General features: G+C 37.9%; 1 protein-coding gene across 3 annotated transcripts in view; it reads right to left on the bottom strand.

The window, feature by feature from the left end:
- Nucleotides 1-7437: 7437 nt before the first annotated feature.
- Nucleotides 7438-19421, bottom strand: part of SLC27A6 (solute carrier family 27 member 6) — a 65015-nt gene continuing 53031 nt past the window's right edge. For all 3 annotated transcript variants that reach the window (XM_064595851.1, XM_045892091.3, XM_045892085.3), the window contains 5 exons: nucleotides 18770-18860; nucleotides 15373-15571; nucleotides 14024-14121; nucleotides 12551-12681; nucleotides 7438-8017 (listed from right to left, as the gene is read on the bottom strand). In XM_064595851.1, the coding sequence (XP_064451921.1) occupies nucleotides 7841-8017; nucleotides 12551-12681; nucleotides 14024-14121; nucleotides 15373-15571; nucleotides 18770-18860 (696 nt within the window). In that variant the 3' untranslated portion in view covers nucleotides 7438-7840. The remainder of the gene's footprint in view (nucleotides 8018-12550; nucleotides 12682-14023; nucleotides 14122-15372; nucleotides 15572-18769; nucleotides 18861-19421) is intronic.

The following is a 19421-nucleotide window of genomic DNA, read 5'->3' as shown; positions in this document are numbered from 1 at the left end:
TAAAATGCAATGAGGAATGAAATGTGCTGGGCAGAAAAGAATTCACTCACATTGTTACAATGTCTCTTCAGGTCACATGGTAGTTGCAAAATTTTTACATTTAGGAAGGGCTTCTAGCTGGCTCAGTCAGCAGAGCATGTGACTTGATCTCAGGGGTTGTAGGCTCAGGTCCCATGTTGGGTGTAGAGATTACTTAAAAAAAAATAAAGTGTTGGGGCGCCTGGGTGGCTCAGATGGTTAAGCGTCTGCCTTCGGCTCAGGTCATGATCCCAGGGTCCTGGGATCGAGCCCCGCATCGGGCTCCCTGCTCGGCAGGGAGTCTGCTTCTCCCTCTCCCACTCCCCCTGCTTGTGTTCCCTCTCTCGCTGTGTCTCTCTCTGTCAAATAAATAAATAAAATCTTTAAAAAAAATAAATAAATAAAAATAAATAAAGTGTTAATTTTTTTTTTACCTCAGGAAAAAGTGAAAAACAAAACAAAACAGAGAATTTGTCCTCATCATCTTCTCCCCTTCTTATTGAAGACTTTCAATCCTAAACCTCAGATGCTGCCAAATATGAAAGGCAGTTGTCTTTCTGTTTTACTCAAATTTATATTTTTGTATTGTTACTGAAGTAATGCTTGTGTTTTGCTAGACAATTGCATTTTTCAAAGCACAACGCAAATTTTATTCTACACAGTAACAAGGAAAGGATCCAGGCACCTGCCCATAAGCACATTATAATCTCCTGGTGTAAGAAAATAATCCACTTAGTTCTATGGAGAATGAAATGCTATGATTCCATAAGAGGAGCGATATGAAATGGGCAACATGAGCATGTGTCCCCTGGGCCACAGGCTGACCCCAGACGATCCTGGCACTCGGGAAATAGGCTGCCAGCTACTGATACTCAGAGAGCAGCAAACCAACATAGAGATAGCCTTACGCATGCCATCTATTTTGGCATTTGAAAGCTTATTTAACCCATCTTTTAAAATATCTTTTTCAGGGGTGTCTGGGTGGCTCATTCAGTTAAGCGTCCCACTCTTGATTTTGGCTCAGGTCATGATCTCAGGGTTGTGAGATCGACTTGATCTCGACTTGATACTCACTCCACACCGGGCATGGAGCCTAAGATTCTCTCTCTCCCACTCCCTCTGCCCTTCCCCCAACTCGTGTGAGAGCGCACATGCTCTCTTTCTCAATAAAAAAATAATAAAGTATCTTTTACATAAGGTAACATGACAAAATTTGTTCTTATAAATTATTTCTTCATAATAATAGCCACTTGTAATTTTATTATCCTTCCCCCCTTCTGGTTATGGCATATTACTACTGTTAATAATGTCAGAATTTGTCCTTGACTTACCTTTGAACCTGATTTAGTGGTTTTTCTGAAAGTCCTTAATGTGTTTCCTAGTACATAGCACATCAGGATACTTTCAATGACAGGTAATGGGAACCCCACTCAAACTAAAACAATTTCATTGCCTCTCATAACTAAAAGTCCAGATGAAGAACAAATTGCTTGAGTAGTCCAATTTGGGATTTTGCTCCATTTCTCTGCAATGCTTAACTCCATGTTTCTGTATGTGTTCGTCCCCCCCCACCCCACCCCACTGCCTTAGCTCAATCTCCATGTAATTATAATACAGCTACTGTCAACAATTAGGGCAAACTGCTTCTTCATTCACATCTGGCTGGAGAGTCTGGATCTCCATTGTTCTCTGTCAGAAGTGAAGGAAGGACTTTCCCAGGAACCCCCAGAAAACTTGCCCTGGTGCCTCATTAAAGAGGCTATGAGGCTGATCTCCATTCTTAACAAGCCACTGTTAAAGGGAAAACCAAGACCAACCAGTTCTACCCCATAAGCTGAGGTCAATTACACAAACCTTACGAATGGTAGAAGAAGGAAATCATCATCCTCATCATCATTCTGACCATCCATCACGCATCACCATTTCAGAGAGGTTAAGGAAATTAAACATACTGGCCTTCATTTACGGACATTTTTTTTTTTTTTCCTATTAGAGAACCCCACCAATGCATCTCGCCAGTGACCTATTTCATAGCATGGAGCTTCAAATAGCCTTTTTCTAACCTTCTATCCAGTTCTTTCCTTTCTATGCTCCTCTTGCAGGGCTTCCCAGTCAAGCACACTCTCCCTCCCCGGGTTCTGCTAAATAAAGGTAAATGAATATCCTGTAGGCTATTCAATACTGTATTAACTTGCTGATTGACTGACACTGAGATAGCTTTGTGATGAATAATAGGAAGGAATATTAGTTGTTAATTACGGTAATTGTTGTCACGCTTGGATTAGTAAGGCTCGGGAATCTATCTTTTCAGGAATGTAACCCTCTATTAAAATCCTGTTTCCATGGGAAAATGAATTTATCTTTTATCATTTCCATTGCCATGAATTCACTTATTATTTGAATTAGCATATGACTCTAAATTTAAATACCAGTTTTCCTAAATTAATGTGTTCATTCATTCATTCACTAGAAATGATATTGCACAGTCTAATCCTATAGATAGGAAATGGCCATCTCTATTTTTGCAAGATGAAGGTTAAACACAATGGTGCATATTTAGTAGATAGATGCAACAAGCGTTTTATTTTTTTATTGAGTGTACCCAGGGCCTTCATATTTGTTGTTCATTTCATCTTCACAACATTTTCGTAAGGTAGATTTATAACTTCTATTTTACAGGTGAGCAAAATAAGGCTTAGAGAGGTGACTTGCCTAAGGTGACCCAGCTAGTTAAATGTCGAGGCTGGGAGAGAACAGAACACAGTAAATCCTGACTCCAGTTTCACTTTACTCATGAGTTTAAATAGGAATTAAACTGGACAGGGCAATGTCAAGGTGGCAGTGAATTTAATTTCCAGGAATCATATATTAAAAGAATATTTTGCTACACGTTAAACGTATTCATCTGCAGTGTGGGCCAGTAGACAGAAGCGACTGTTTGACCAGAAAATTTTTTAAGAAATAAAAATCACTAAACACTAATAATAAGAGAGATTATTACTCACTATTCTATAGAGTTTATAGAATATGTTAGTCTGCTATCTCTCCTACACAAAAACAATCATTTTCTTAAAATTGTCCAATATTTTAGATTCCAACCATAGATGCAAGGTTTTTACTGACCTTGATAGTTTGAAGAACGCTAGTCAGCTGTTCCGTAGAATGTTCTCAATTGGCATTTGTCTGATGCTTTTTCCTATGATAAGGCTGGGGTTATCTATGGGTTATTGCCCACAGTCTTTTTTTAGTCTAGTGTGAATGACTGGTCTAAGAAAAACATATGAGAAATTTGTATTAATGCTTTGTTCTTCTTATATGCAGAACTTCCCCCATTTCCCAGAAAAAAATTAATTCCTTTTACTACAAAACCCCATTTGATATAAATGTCTTTTCATGTTTTCATACCACACAGATCCTAATAGCTTCAAACAATGTTCTCTTCTTGGTTTAAATAGTGTATGAAGGTAATTAAATAGCAAAATCAGGTATTTTGATGCGGATCAAAAACAATTGACCACTCACAGACTTTCTTTTTAAACATGTAGTTTGGCTTGCCTAACAATCACCAAAATATTTGAGTAGCGCAGGAATTACAGTAGTAGATTTGACCATTATCTTTGATATAAACCAATTAGTTCATATTTTTCCCTTATTGGTTTTCTTGGCCACATCAAGAAAGAATTGCCTTTTTGTTTACTAAACTCTGACTGAAATTTGTTCATTATGTTATTGCCTTTCTGGCATAAGCTTTCACATATTATCTTTAATATTTGTAGCTCATTTGGATGAGAATATAATATCTAGTTTCAATACTGCAGCTCTTAATATATGGAGAATTTGCTTTAATTTTCCATTATGTCATTGAAAATTTATGAAACATATATCTGTAGAAAATGGCATTTTTTGGCCCAGATATTCACTTATAGATAATCGTACATTCAAGAAATAGCACAAAGAAGAGTCATAGTAAAAAAGATAGCAAATGACTTACCTAAATCCATTCCCAAATCTGGCGGCTCCATGTCAGCGTAAGTCTGTCTTTGACCCACCCATTACCAGTATGGGTCCCTTGTTCCCATCCATCATGCCTATGGAAGCCAAAGTAATCCCTTGGCTGCTCTTTTTTTTTTTTTTTTTAAGATTTTATTTATTTATTTGAGAGAGAGAGAGAGTGAGAGACAGCATGAGAGGGAGGAGGGTCAGAGGGAGAAGAAGACTCCCTGCTGAGCAGTGAGCCCAATGCAGGACTTGATCCCGGGACTCCAGGATCATGACCTGAGCCGAAGGCAGTTGCTTAACCAACTGAGCCACCCAGGCACCCCATTGGCTGCTCTTTCTATTCCAGCCCTAATTCATAAACAGGTAGAAAGAAGTAAAATGTCTGCCAATTCTAAGAGAATTGCCTCATGAATCATACTAAAAGACTCTAAGGAGCACAATCAATGGACAATTCTCTGAGTCTCTGTAGAAATCCTTTATTGCAACTTTTCTTCCATATCAAGAATTAGAAGTTAAGGAATTGAGTTTCAGTTTGAACCAGAATTAATCTAATTTCCATTTTGAAAAGCAAGATGGCAGCACTTAATTTCAAGCAATTTTGGCTTATCTTCTGTTTATCATTTCCCTCAACTTTGGGTCTACATCCTTGAGAGTGTGCTGTGGATACTGGAGAGAAGAGGGGCGTTGGGTTACCCCACCATGCAGTTGTCTCTGGAAAAGTCAGTTTTATTTGGCTCCCAGTCATAGATCCAGGCAGTTAGCCACTGAGATGTCCCTATTTCTAGCCCCAGCCCTCTAGAAGCCCAATGTCCTTCTCACTAATTCCCTGCTAAAGTTGGAGTCATGGGAAACATTCTGTTTCTGAAATAGCCTCATTGCTTCTCATAGGTCTCTGTGACTCTAAGACCAAGACTTCCTAATCTAGGTGGAAGCCTATTCTTCTAGAACCTCTCTTTTCTACATTTTCTTAAGGATTTCATTTTTTAGAAATTAAAATCAGAAAACCTCCTTGCCCCCTGCTTTTGTCCTAGTAAAGTTGGATCTTGGTAGGGATTCCATTTTTCATATTATTTTTCCTTTTGAAAGAGAAATCATATTCTCTTCCCCTTTTTTTTGCAAATGTTCTTAATATATAATACATGTGAGCAACTCCCTTCCCCAGGTTTCTAGACATTTTGTCTTAGTTTCTATCTCTTTAAAAACTTTAATCCTTAGTGTCTTTTGTCTTAAAGGAGTTTTGAATGTCACGGGGTCTTATTTTCTATTTCTTTCTTTTATATCATGAGTTATTTTGTGCACTGATGGAAACTTTCTATAATCAAGGGAAAGGCAGAGAAACTTATTATCCCAATTTTCTACAATTAATTACCCTAATTAATTACACAGAGGGCCAATCTTGGTCTTCAGATGTGTTTTTAATGTGGCTGGAGTTTCTTTTGCCTTTGAAGCAGTTTTCAGTGGTATAAGTGTGAGGCTTTGTTTCCCCCATCCATCAGTTGTTTCTTTGATAACCTGGTCCCATGTGTTTCCTATTTTCCAGTAATTTCTGACAATGTTTTATCCACTGAAGACAGACTCTCTTGTTTCCGCCCCCCCCATCTTTTAGTGGATTATTGTCTTCAATGATATTTTGTCTTTGACTGTAATGGATTTGACAGGAAAGGTTGGGGTAAGGGAGTGAGATATGTATGCTAAATTCACCATCATCTCATCTCTAACGATTTTTAAAAATTATGAGTTAGTAGTAAAATGTTCATTCAGATTTATTGCAGTAAAGAGCACCCATAAATTAAAAATATGTACATAAAGGCAAAACAGATTTTTAATGGGAAAGGTAAAGAATACCAAATCACCAATATAAAAATTAAGTGCCAATTTATTCATTCACTTAATGGTTTTTAATAAAGATCATCCATTCTCATATATATTATGGGAGAATGGATATGCTTAGACTTACTTAATTCATTCTTACCAAAGAACTTTTTTCTCTTTTAAAATTTTTTATTTTTGCAAAAATGATTACCTTTTGTCGTTTTTTTAATCCTAAAGTTTGATGTTTTATTTCTATGCTACATATGCTTTATATTTCTTTTTTTAAAGATTGTATTTATTTGACAGAGAGAATGACAGCGAGAGAGGGAACACAAGCAGGGGGAGTGGGAGAGGGAGAAGCAGGCTTCCTGCTGAGCAGGGAGCCCGATGCTGGGCTTACTGGGCTTGATCTCAGGACCCCGGGATCATGACCTGAGCCAAAGGCAGACACCTAACGACTGAGCCACCCAGGCACCCCTATGCTACGATTGCTTAACCTTTACATTTAAAAAATATTTTAACGGGCGCCTGGGTGGCTCAGTTGGTTAAGCGACTGCCTTCAGCTCAGGTCATGATCCTGGAGTCCCGGGATCGAGTCCCGCATCGGGCTCCCTGCTCGGCAGGGAGTCTGCTTCTCCCTCTGACCCTCCCCCCTCTCATGTGCTCTCTCTCATTCTCTCTCAAATAAAATAAAATAAAAAAATCTTAAAAAAATTTTTTTAACTTTGTAACACTTCTTCTCCTAATAATGACAAAAAAGAACTACAGTATCTGCAACTTCTCTTCCAACCAAAATTAGTTTTTTTTTTTAAGATTTTATTTTTTTGAGAGAGAGAATGAGCAAGTGAGATAGAGGGAGAGAGAGAGAGAGAGAATGAGCAGAGGGAGAGGAAGAAACAGACTCCTCAGTGAGCAGGGAACCAGATGCAGGGCTCAATCCCAACACCCTGGGATCAACCTGAGCCGAAGGCAGATGCCTAACCCACTGAGTCACCCAGGCGCCCCCAAAATAAGCTTTTTAACAAGAGGCAAAGCTAACTTTCCTTCTTTTCGTACAGGGAGCTAGGTTTATGGGCAAAGGAGCTTCCTGCTGGGCTCCGTTTCAGTTAAGTCTAGCTCCACAACCCCCTCCTGTGGAAGCCAGCTCACTTTGCTGAGAGAGTCGTTCATGTGGTTCCAGCTTGAAGCAAACCTTGGAGCCTGTTGCTTCCAGACTGAAAGAAGTATAATTGTGTGTATTACATTGTCCTTGCAATACATTTCTGTTAACAACAAGAAACCTGCTCACACTCAGTCTTTTCTGCCTCTGATCTTGGTGTCAATACCTACCTTCTATTCTAGTCCATTTTTTTTCTCTGTATCGTTAGTGGTTTCTACAGCTCTGTTGGATTTTATCATTAATTTGATCCCATTTATGTATCTTCCCCAAATTCCTAAATGTTTTGGGCTTACCAGTTCTCTTGCTTTGCTGTATCACGCTTCTATATTTCTTCTATCATCAGAATGTGAGTTCAGTAAGGGAGATAGGAATGCATGCATGAGGTCAGTCAGCTTCCTTGGACTGGAAGTTTACAGTTAAAACATCAGAACAAAACCCCAAAACACATATTAATGAAGATGATTTTATTGAGTTATAGCACAGGGTGCATAAAAATAAAACATTTGAGCAAAATTTAACCATTTATTCAAAACTAGAGACTTTAAATAGGAAAAAGTACATTTGTAGTAAGTTTCTAAATTCTTAACCACTTACTATTTAGAATCTTTACGATTGAAGCAAATATTTAGTTATGCACTGAACCCCCAGATGGGTAAAACAAATAATCAACTAGAGTTTGTTATGGACTAAAACAAATGAAAGTTCCTACTTAGAGAAAGCTATTGCATATTAAGAAAACACAGCATATGTTAGTTAATGTCCGTTCCCTCCCCACATATCATGTTAAAGAATCACACACTCTCCTCTCACCTCTCCTAGGAAAACACATGAAAATCCCACGTGTACAAAATCTTAAAGTTTGACCTTCCCTAATATTATTTGATTATAAAGTTCTTTGGTCAGTGGAACATAAGATTTTTTCAAGTTATCCATGAAATAAAGTGGGTCAGAAATTTTCAATGGGCTAAATCCTTCTTCCACCAATTGAAACTTCTGTAGTTTGAATGTCCCTGTTGTTTCCATCTTCTCCTACAAAGTAATTTAATTGTCAGGATTAGTGGAATCATTTAATATTATCTAAAGTCTATAAACAGAATATTCAATAAGATAGACTGTAATATTTAATTATAATACTCTTAAATCCAGTGACCATCTCTCTATTTACTACTAATAATTTAATATTAGAAATTTAAAACATGCCCCCTAGAACACTGGAATCTTTAGCGTGATTTACCTCTGAACTTTATTCAATGTAGAAGAATTATGAAAATTGTCAAAAACTAATTACAACTGACTATAGATAGACCTGTCTAAAACACACAGGCTTATCTCTTTAATTCACTGTCAACACAACATCATGTGCAGAGAATGCTATTAGACACCAAGAAGATAAAACCTATGAAGGAGAGCATTCTATTCTATAAGGCAAAATACCATAGACACCAGAAGGAATAAAGGATGATCTAAATTTTGGTCTCCCAAACTGTGCACTGAGGTGCTTTGTGATACCTCCGTGAATTTCCAGTGTCTCCAAAGGTATATTTTAAATTTTCCAGGTAAGGCCAGTGATATCTGCTGGTCACCACTTGCTAACTACTAGCTCAAGGTAGTTTGCAGCTCTAATAGTAATTTGCGACACATTTTTTCAACGATGCCATATCTTTGTGAAACAGGATTTTCAGTGGTTGCTGGAATAAAAGGCAAGTATATCCCCAAATCAATGTGGGACAAGGAATTAGGCTGTCCCTGTGCCACCCAATCTAATTTCAAGGTTTGAGGAGTCGTACAACGACCAATTTCTCTCTCTCTGGTACTTGTGGTTGTCTAACAATAAAAGTATTTTTTCTTTTAATTTATATGCATTATTTTTTCAAACAGCAACTAATTTGTTAGACCCAAATACTTAATGAATTTGTTTTGACTTAAATACTGGATAAATGAAAATTTAGGTATCTGGTTGGCCCAAGAATGCCAGGAAATACTTACCGAGACACTAGAGATGCCATGAATCTAGAAAATTTAAGAAGCTCTCTGCTTTAAGGGGTTTAAGAGATAAAGTGTATCTGTGACAGTTTCAGGCATGGAGAAGTAACCTGGTTTAAATCAGATGACATGTAGAGGTCCTTATAAGGCCCTATGAATAACTTGGCCATTTTTATTCATCCTTCTGGACTCACTCAAGACTCAAGTTCTCTCTGCACCTCCTTCCCTATCTCATTCTTTCAATCCTCCCCTCCTCCCAACACTGTCATCACAGAATTAGATCTGACTGTGCAGAAACACATACTCTTTTTCTCATTTATAGATAATTTGAAGTTCACTGTATTTATACAATTGATGTCCTGCCTTTAAATAAACAGCTATAGGGGCGCTGGGCAGCTCAGTTGGTTGAGCTTTGAACTCTTAATTTCGGCTCAAGGTCATGGGATCCAGCCCCCAAGACTCCGCGATCAGTGCGGAGTCAGCTTGGGATTTTCTCTCTCCCTCTGCCCTTCTCCCTGCTTTGCTTGTGCTCTCTCTCCCTCTCGCTCTCTCTATAATATGTAAATAAATAAAATCTAAAAACCAAACAAAGAAACCCAGCTCTATAATATGCCAGGTATATTTTTCCATAGGTAATTTTTTATTAGGTAATAAAAACCATTAGGTAATGGTTTAATAAGTTCTCATCTAATTATAATGTTTTAATTAACACTACTCTTATTCTAATAAAGAATATCAAAATTTTTTACTGCTATAAATAATACTTTGTAGAACATCTGTATATATAACATTTGTTCAGCTTTGATTACTTTTTTTTTTAAGATTTTTATTTATATATTTGGCAGAGAGAGACACAGCGAGAGAGGGAACACAAGCAGGGGGAGTGGGAGAGGGAGAAGCAGGCTTCCCACGGAGCAGGGAGCCAGATGCGGGGCTCGATTCCAGGACTCTGGGATCATGACCTGAGCTGAAGGCAGACGCCTAACGACTGAGCCACCCAGGCGCCCCTTTGATTACTTTCTAAGGATATATTTCTGGAAATGAAATTACTCAGTCAAAATATATGTAAATTCTAAGAGCCTAATTATATATTTACCAAATTGTTTTCTAGAGACGTTATAACAGTTTGTGTTTCCACAAGCAGAATGAAAGGATCAATTTAATTTCATCCCACCCATACTGAGTAATATCACATTAAATATATTTTTTGTAAATTTAGGGTGCCTGGGTGGCTCAGGCAACTAAGTGTCTGACTCTTGATTTTGGCTCAGGTCATGATCTCAGAGTCCTGGGATGGAGCCCCATGCTGGGCTCTGTGCCCAGTGGGGAGACTGCCTGAGGATTCTCTCCCTCCCTCTCCCTTGCCTCTTCCCCCAACCCAGAATAAATAAATCAATCATTTAAAAAATTTTTTTTTGGTAAATTTAGTACCAAAAGAGTATCTTTTTTAAATTTGTGCTAAATGGATTTTGATAAGATTTTGATAAGATAGTTGTTTTATTCATTTTGCCAGAAGTGACTTAAACTTTTGTACTGCTTATACCAGATTTATTAAATAAATATTGTGACTGCCAACTAAGTGCATTGTGCTAACTGTAGCAAATACTATAATAAATATAACAGTCACAGCTCTAGTTCTTTAGGTGTTAATTTAAAAAAAATTTTTTTAAGATTTTATTTATTTGAGAGAGAGAGAGAGAGAGAAAGTGGGCACAAGGTGGGGGACAGGCAGAGGGAGAGGGAGAAGCAGGCCCCCCGCTGAGCAGGGAGCCTTATGCGGGGCTCGATCCCAGGGCCCTGAGATCATGACCTGAGCCGAAGGCAGACACTTTAACCGATTGAGCCACCCAGACATCCCTCTATTTCTTTAGGTGTTTAATGATGCTAAAGTATTTTCTAAGTTTGTGCAAGACTGACTTGGATTTCTAAAGTAGTTCTATGCCAAAATATTTCTTCGGCTTAATGAAAGTGAATTTTAAGGTGCCCTAGGGGAAACACATTTAAGACGTTATTTAAACTACCAACTGTCTACTCCATTAAAATACATTATTTCTGGGCGCCTGGGTGGCTCAGTTGGTTAAGCGACTGCCTTCGGCTCAGGTCATGATCCTGGAGTCCCTGGATCGAGTCCCGCATCGGGCTCCCTGCTCGGCGGGGAGCCTGCTTCTCCTTCTAACCCTCCCCCCTCTCATGTACTCTCTCTCTCTCATTCTCACTCTCTCAAATAAATAAATAAATCTTTAAAAAAATAAAATAAAATAAAATAAAATACATTATTTCTAGGGTGGTATGGGGAAGGGCAAGAGGGAACTGGATGTGGTTATAAAAGGGAAACATGAGAAATCCTTGTGGTGTCAGAACTATTCATATCTTGACTGCAGTCATTGATGAATAAAGCAACACAGATGATAAAAGTGTATAGACCTTAATGCACACACACACACAAGTAAAGCAGGAAATTTAATAAGATGGGTAGATTGTTATCAACGTCAATGTCCTGGTTATAATAGTTTTGAAAAATGTCACCACTGGAGGAAATCGAGTAACGGCTACACAAAACATGTCTCTGTATTATTTCTTACAATAGCATGACTACAATGATCTCAATAAAAATTTCAATTGAAAATGTATTAATTCTGCTTCCTACTTCTGTTTACCTTTAATATTTCAGAGGATTGTTATGAAAATAATCTGAGACAATGTGTACAAAAGCTCTTAAAACAATTATGTAGACGAAATATGTATTTATGATAGTCCAGATGATGTGTCCCATTGGCCAAGCTGTGACAGGCTCATGAAGATTGCTGTGAATGCTTTAAAGATGAATATAATGCATTCGATGGCTCTGCTAGGGATCTAATAGTGATCTGATGAATGTACCCAGAAAAGTTCTATGTGATTGGATGTTAAGAGATGATAAGTACTAGCTTTGGGTACACAGTATTAAATACATGAATGGCTGAATAAATGAGCAAGCAAATTTATCCAGTAGGTGAGCAAACTTCCCTTTTTAACTGTATTTTATTCTAGTAACCTAACAAGAGAGTACCCACCTCTCAAAACAAGTAAATTCAGAATTCCCTAAAAGTATAAAGTCCCAGAGTGAGGCTGGATAGAACGCGGATAAAAATGAAAAGCAGAATGGCTTAAAGCCAATTGCCTTTAGGCTCTGCACACATCCTGCAGACACCTTGATGTCAGCTTGGTGGAACAAAATTTTAGGCACAGAGCAACAAATGTCTTCATAGGCTTGTGTAGAATGGAGTTTTGGCTTGCACCATTGCTGAGGTTGAGTGAAGAGGAAGAAAGCAATTCTATAATTAGGACAAAGACAAAGACACCCTAGCATTTCATCAAGTTCCCTTCTATAATTAGGCTTCAAATGTGGCATAAATTAGCATCCCAATGCTTTTCATTGTTCTTGAGATTTTCTAACAGAGATAAAATGCACATATTATCTAAAAGATAAAATACTATTTTGTAATTAAACCATCTTCTGGATTCCTGGTCTTGTAGTTAAGTTGAATCTTTAGTTAAGTACAATTACCTGAATTCTTAAAATTCAAAGAGTAGAATTACCTGAATTCTTAAAAATCGTGGGCAGGCATAAGCTGGTAGAAATGTTACAACCTGTTCGTAAACTTTCTCCAAGTCCAAAGACTTATTTGGTTTTAAAATAATAGAAGCCATTCCTGCTTTTCCTTCATAATCTGAAAAAAAAAGTTTGCAATAGCATTAATTTTACAAGTACTAGGTGATTTTTAAAATGATCCTCTTAATTATATACTAATTGTTGCAAATGGAGACAATTCTATCACAGCAGCAACAATCCAACAGTAGCATAAATGAGTGGGTCCTTCCCGGAGCATATGATCGACTTCCCAGAAATAAGTTAGGAACAGGAAAAGGTAGAGCCTATTCTTAATTGTTGTCACTACACAAATGAAATAGATGGAATAGAAAACACCATAAATAACCCCTAGTTTGCATCCTACCACCATTAACATAAAATATTGGGAGGAAACATTTATTTAACGGTGAATATATTCCAGACAAATATCCATGTTAAGAGTCAACGCAAAAAATAAAAGGCAACTTTTATTTTAATTTAAAATAAATTTAAAATTTTTTAAATTTAAATTTAAATTTTTTAAATTTAAAAACCAGACTTATCATGCCGCCTATGGATTTTTCCAGGGAATCAGAATAGGCAGCACCAGAGGTCTATTAGAATAAACACCCCCTTCCTCTGCTCCCTATTTAAACACTCCCACCCCATGTTTCCCCGGCACCTACAAACATTAGTTGGAAAATACTGTCATTTACCAAAACAAAACAAAACAACAGCAAAGGAGAACAGCTATCCTATAATTTCAATTTGGTAACTGCCATTTTCACCATCATGAGACAGCCCTCATATGCATATTTACAAAGATAAATGAAGCCAAACAGGTTTTAAAATTATTTTTGAAAAAGATTCAACTTAACCAGGGGCACCTGGGTGGCATCTGCCTTCAGCTCAGGTCATGATCCCGGGGTCCTGGGATGGAGCCCCGCATCTGGCTCCCTGCTCAGCGGGAAGTCTGCTTCTCTCTCTCCCTCTGCCCCTTCCCCTCCACTCGTACTCTCTCTCTCTCTCTCTCAAATAAATAAAATCTTAAAAAGAAAAAGATTCGACGTAACCACAAGTCAGTGTTATTAAGCATTTAAACTAGCACATGTTCCTGTTTGGTGGCATGCATAAACTCTAGTCACAAAGAGAACAATGATAAGACTATTGAAAAGTTGGAACTATTTTCAAGCAGTGAGTCACTGACCAGAATTTTCAAGCTTTACTTAAAAATACACACATCCATTAAAATTAAGTTGGTATCTGATGGGACCACGGTCTTTGTAAGCCTGGTCTAGGGCATTACTTGCCAAGACAAGACTCAGATATTTATTTTAATATATAAAAAATGAAATGTTGAATTAGTAAGATCATTGCAGAAGTAAAGAAAAGAGACACATTCTAGTCTGAGAATTCTTCCCAAAACTGAAGTATATTCATACCTGGCACCATCACCCCGTAGGCGTTGGTCTCCTGTATGAAATCCAACATTCCAATAACGTCAGCAACCTCTGTGGTAGCAACATTTTCTCCTTTCCACCTAAATGAAAAACAAGTTCCAGGGAATGCGCCCATATTTCAAGTAGGCACTCCGTTTTAGTTTTGGTGCCTTGCATTCGGTTCTGCGCAAGTACATGTAACCAAACACAATGGCCGTTTTTGAAATGAAAGGCATTTCCAAGGAAGCACTTCGTTGAGAAGTCAACAAAATCAGAATCACTGTTTTAAGTAGAATTACTTTATCTGTGTTTCATTGGTACAAACTGGTAACTCCAAAATGTTTTTCTATAGTATGTCATCAAAATAAAGTAATGATAACTCCCTCTTTATTTTGAACTGTAGTAACGCTTAAGTACAAAACATTGCCTATCTCTAATGATAGAGTTAGAAAAAAATGAAAGGAAAGCTATAGTTGTCTCTCAGTGTAATGACCTTCTTTCATTTCTAGGGGTTAATCCCTTTGGCTCCTTTAATGCATATGAATTATGTATTGAATATGTTACTTCAATTAAAATAATTTTATACAAAGTGAGCACATAAGTTGGTACAAGAAGGTGAGGAAGTGGGGCCGCCTGGGTGGCTCAGTTAGTTAAGCAATTGCCTTCGGCTCGGGTCATGATTCTAGAGTCCCGGGATCGAGTCCCATGTCGGGCTCCCTGCTCGGCGGGGAGTCTGCTTCTCCCTCTGACCCTCCCCCCTCTCATGCTCTCTCTCTCAAATAAATAAATAAAAATATTTTTTAAAAAAGTCTAAAAAAAGAAGGTGAGGAAGTATGATTCATTTATTTATTCAAACATTTTTGGAATGTCTCCTGTATGTCCTTCACTCTTCCATAGTCGTTGAGTAGTAAAGCAAAATCATTGCATAAGCCTAAACTAATCTTAAGGAATTAAGAAGGAAAATGCAAAAAAGGAAAATTTTGCTGTTTCATTGTTTTTATCATTTGGTCAAAAATTAGACCAGACTTGACCACACTGGTTTCTGTTTCAACTCTGCCATTTAGACATCACATCTGTCTACTTATTTTATAGTCTAAAAAAATGGAGCTCCCTGATTTGGACCAAAGTGATTCATTTAAATAATGATAAAAAATGACCTCAACATTTAACTTAGGTTACAATCTAGAAACAGATGGCCAATGAATTTTTAAATGGGGAGACATTACTGAGATAAAAGCGCTCTGTCTGCCCCGAGGGTGAAGACCACGTGGTCTGTAATGTTTCCACGGAGCCTTGCTTGGATCATAGTTCACAATCACAGAAGAAGCAGTACGACCAATGCTATTTCATACCTGAAAGTGTCGCCAATACGGTCCCAAAAATAGAGGAAATTGTCCTGATCTTGCACCAGTAAGTCTCCTGTGTTAAAGTAAACATCTCCCTTCTTAAAAACATCACAAAGCAGTTTCTTTTCTGTGTGCTTCTTACTCCCGGCGTAACCAAAGAAGGGATTCTTCTCATTCACTCGAGAAATGAGCAGCCCAGGTTCTCCTGGGGGACAAAGGCATTTTTCAGTGATTTGATTAAAACTGTTAGTACACATATCATGCATGTACTTAGATTATATCTGACCAACACAACCAGTGTTGCTTATCTTCCCCTGAATTTGTTTTTATTATATTTAATATTTACTTTGGGTGCCTGCATCCAGCACACCTTTCCACAGACTGCCACCAACACAAACCACTTTGGAAAAACTAGAAAAAAGGAAAGCGAATGCAAACAAAGGCATATTAAACTTATTTTACAACCTATCTCGGGTGGATAGCCCAAAGGCTACTTTTCTTTCAAGTTCCATAGATTTCAATGCTGATAATGATGACAACTACATAAATAACCATAGTAATAATTTTAATAAGATTATGATAGTAACAATATTTATTGGGCATTTACTATGTAGCAAGCCCCACAAGCCCCTTGCAACTGTCATCCTATTTATTCTTCACAGAAATCCTTCGCAAATGATAATTAAAATCCTTATTTCATGGGGAAGGAGCCAGGGCCCAGAAGGGTGAAGTAAGTTAATGAAGACCAACAGGTTGAAAGGAATGGACCTAGAACTCAAATTCAAGTCTATGATTTTGCAACAAGGTTTCTGTTCCATACTATCTCTGATCTAGAAGTTATGAGAAGCTTAAGAAAGTGTTTTATTCTTATGGGATGTTGTGTGGAAATCCTCAACGGGCAAGAGATGAGGCATGAAAGTTATTCGTATTCCTTATATGTAGACACATTAGCTGAACAAAATTTTCAATCAGATTTACTCAAATTAATCAGGATTTTGCCCAGCAAGCTGCAAGGTAAAAATCTACTTCTAAGAGAAGGGTGGAAGACAAAGGGGAGCAGCAAACATGGCCCCAGAACATCCCAAGGCCATTGTTGACCTGCTTTGCCCCCTGTGAAGAGAGGCAACATCCACATGATTAAGGAGGTGGGGTTAATTCCAGCACATTGTAAACCAATTTATGTCATTGTAACATTATTCAACGTTCTTGGCTCCCACTCCTGCTGGACATCCTGGCTTCCACAGGGACACATACCATCGGCCAAGCCAAGTCTGCTCGGCTACTGCAGAGGCCCCTCGTTGTCACTGTCATCACTGACACCTTAATCATCATCATCGTCATCATTGCCCTCGTTACACTTCCTGAGCACTTTCCAGGGACCAGTCACTATTCTGAGCACTTTATTTATCTGATCCTCATCACAAACCTGTAACACAGGCCCTCATACTATCTTCATTTTACAGGTAAAGAAGCCAAGAAAGAGACAGTAATTTGCCCAATGTCGTTCAGTTGCCAAATATGAGAGATGGGTTTTGTTGTTATTGTTTTAAAGGCTCAGGCTCCACGCTGAAATCAAGACTCAGACGCTTTACTGACTGAGCCGCCTGGGTGCCCCCAAGATGGGTTTTTATAAGCCAAGTTCATCTGACTCCAAAGCCTGTCCTCCAACACTTATTCCTTCAGTCTACATTCCCTCCCTTTGCAGAAATTTCCAAGCCTCTCATGTTTCCCTTAAAATTTATGTTCTTTGTTTTTCTTCTTCAAGACACAGGTGGGCAGTTTCTTCCCTGACAAATGAATTATCACAAATGCTTAAAAAGATCGTAGTATTCCTTATCTATCTGTTCTAGGCAAATGTATGCAAGACACAATATCATGAATGGGAAAAATATTGAGTAATTCATAATGAGAATCACAAAACACTAAAGCAAATGTTTGGGGACAATCTGCTTTAAGATTTATAGATTTATTTATTTTAGAGAGAGAAAGAGAGAGAGCGCAGGCACAAGTCAGGGGAGGAGTAAAGGGAGAAGGAGAGGGAGAAAGATTCCTCAAGCAGACTCCCCACTGAGTGATGAGCCTCACGCGGGGCTCGATCCCAGGATCCTGAGAACACCACCTGAGCCAAAATCAAGAGTCGGCTGCTTAACCAACTGAGCCACCCAAGCACTGTGGGACAATCTGCTTTTTAAGAAACCCTGAGTTTGTACAAACAGTACTGAGACTCAAGTTTCCATGTCAGATTCTATCCTAAATGCAATAAATAAAACACATTAGGGGTGCATGCCTGGCTCAGTCAGTAGAGCATGCAACTCTTGATCTTGGGGTTGTGAGTTCGAGCCCCATGTTGGGTGCTTTTTACCTAAAAAGTTTTACCTAAAAAATTAAAATCTTAAAATAAAATACACTAAAGTGCATATAAATAAAGCTCTTTACAATCTTTTTAGAAATGGCTTTTCTCTTGGACACAGCTTATAGACTTGAATTAGGGGAAGATATTTGATAAATGCTCTTAGGTTTGAAATTTAGAGGGCAGGGTAATTTGTTTTTTAATAGATAAGGCTTATATTCTTTCCAAGCTTCCAGCTACCAGAACACGCAAACCAGCCAGGTTTGCAACCTCTATCTCCACATTTGAAGTAAAGATTTAAATGAATTCATCTTTGAAATGTAGTCTAAGCATATTCTGAAGACAGCAAAAAGTAATTTTGGTCTGATTTATTCAGACTGAATCTCTAAACAATTCCAAATGCACATATCTACATTTAAATTTCTAGACTGATTATATGCAGCAGCAAGTTAATTGTCTAACCAAACCTGATCAGAAACCACCTTGGTGGAGGAGGGGAATGAGAGGGAGAAGAGAAGGGGGTAGGTAGCAGGCCATATGCCAGGCTCTCCGTAGGGCTCTGCATACATCACCTCATTTAATGGTCAACAAGAAATTCACAAAATAAATAATGTCATCTCTACATATGAAGAAAATGAGACTCAGCTCGCGTGGCCTGCCCAAAGTTGTACAGTTTCTAAGGGTGAGAGCCCAGATACAAATGTCAGCCTACCTGACTTTCCACTATACCTAGAAAGATAACTAAGGCATTCTTTTTTACATTATATCTTGGTGATAGAGGATATTAGCGCCACTGTTACACCTAGAAGAGTGGATTAGGAAAAACAGGAGCCCAGTAGTAATCCATTTTAAACTTCAGTCACTGACCATCCAAGTGACCCACTTGGGATCCCTAACATCTAATAGTGAAACTATTCTACCTGCATTGAAACTCCAAATAAATCTCATCACATATCAATAATAGCCATTCTTTCTTTTCTAAATTCAGTAGTAATTAAATAGAAATTCAGAAACTTTTGCCTGAAGAGACATGGTCAAACACAAGAATCTTACCTTTTTTCACACGAAGACACCAGCCCTGTTTGTTTCTAATGGGTTCATCTTTCTGAAAATCATACTTTACCAAGTCAAAAGTGAAAAGAAGCTGCAAAAACAAAATTAAACAACAAAAACAACAACAACAAAATATTTATTTGTGCAGTTATATCTACTGGTGGTAGAGCTTATGTTTAGGCAATTGAAATAGAATGTAGATTTAGGAAAACAAGTAAACTTTACTGATAAAAATTAAATATATATTTGAAAATCAAAACTGAAGGCATTAGTAAACAGCATTTGTATACTGGCATTTACTTTCATTTCATTTTATGTTACACATTACCTTAGCATCTGATCCCTTTTCAAGGGATTGTAAATTAAAAATAGACAACAAAATCCTTGCCTTCACATAGATGAAATTTTAGTTCTATTAAACCTTTCATTTCAAAGGATTTTTTTAAATTTTATTTATTTATTTGAGAGAGAAAGACAGAGATAGAGCATGAGTGGAAGGACAGAGGAAGAGGAGAGAGAGAATCCCAAGCAGGCTCCATGCTCAGCATGGAGCCCGATGTGCGGCTGGATCTCAAGACCCTGAGATCATGACCTGAGCAGAAACCAAAAGTCAGACGCTTAAGCAACTGAGCCACCCAGGTGCCCCCCAAGG

This window comes from Mirounga angustirostris, unplaced genomic scaffold (assembly GCF_029215605.1).
Source record: "Mirounga angustirostris isolate CCGP_5_RB_7025 unplaced genomic scaffold, mMirAng1.0.hap1 SCAF_7, whole genome shotgun sequence".
NCBI classification, from domain to species: Eukaryota; Metazoa; Chordata; class Mammalia; order Carnivora; family Phocidae; genus Mirounga; species Mirounga angustirostris.
Note: the sequence above shows the minus strand (reverse complement) of the source record. Positions and strands in the feature narration are given on the sequence as shown.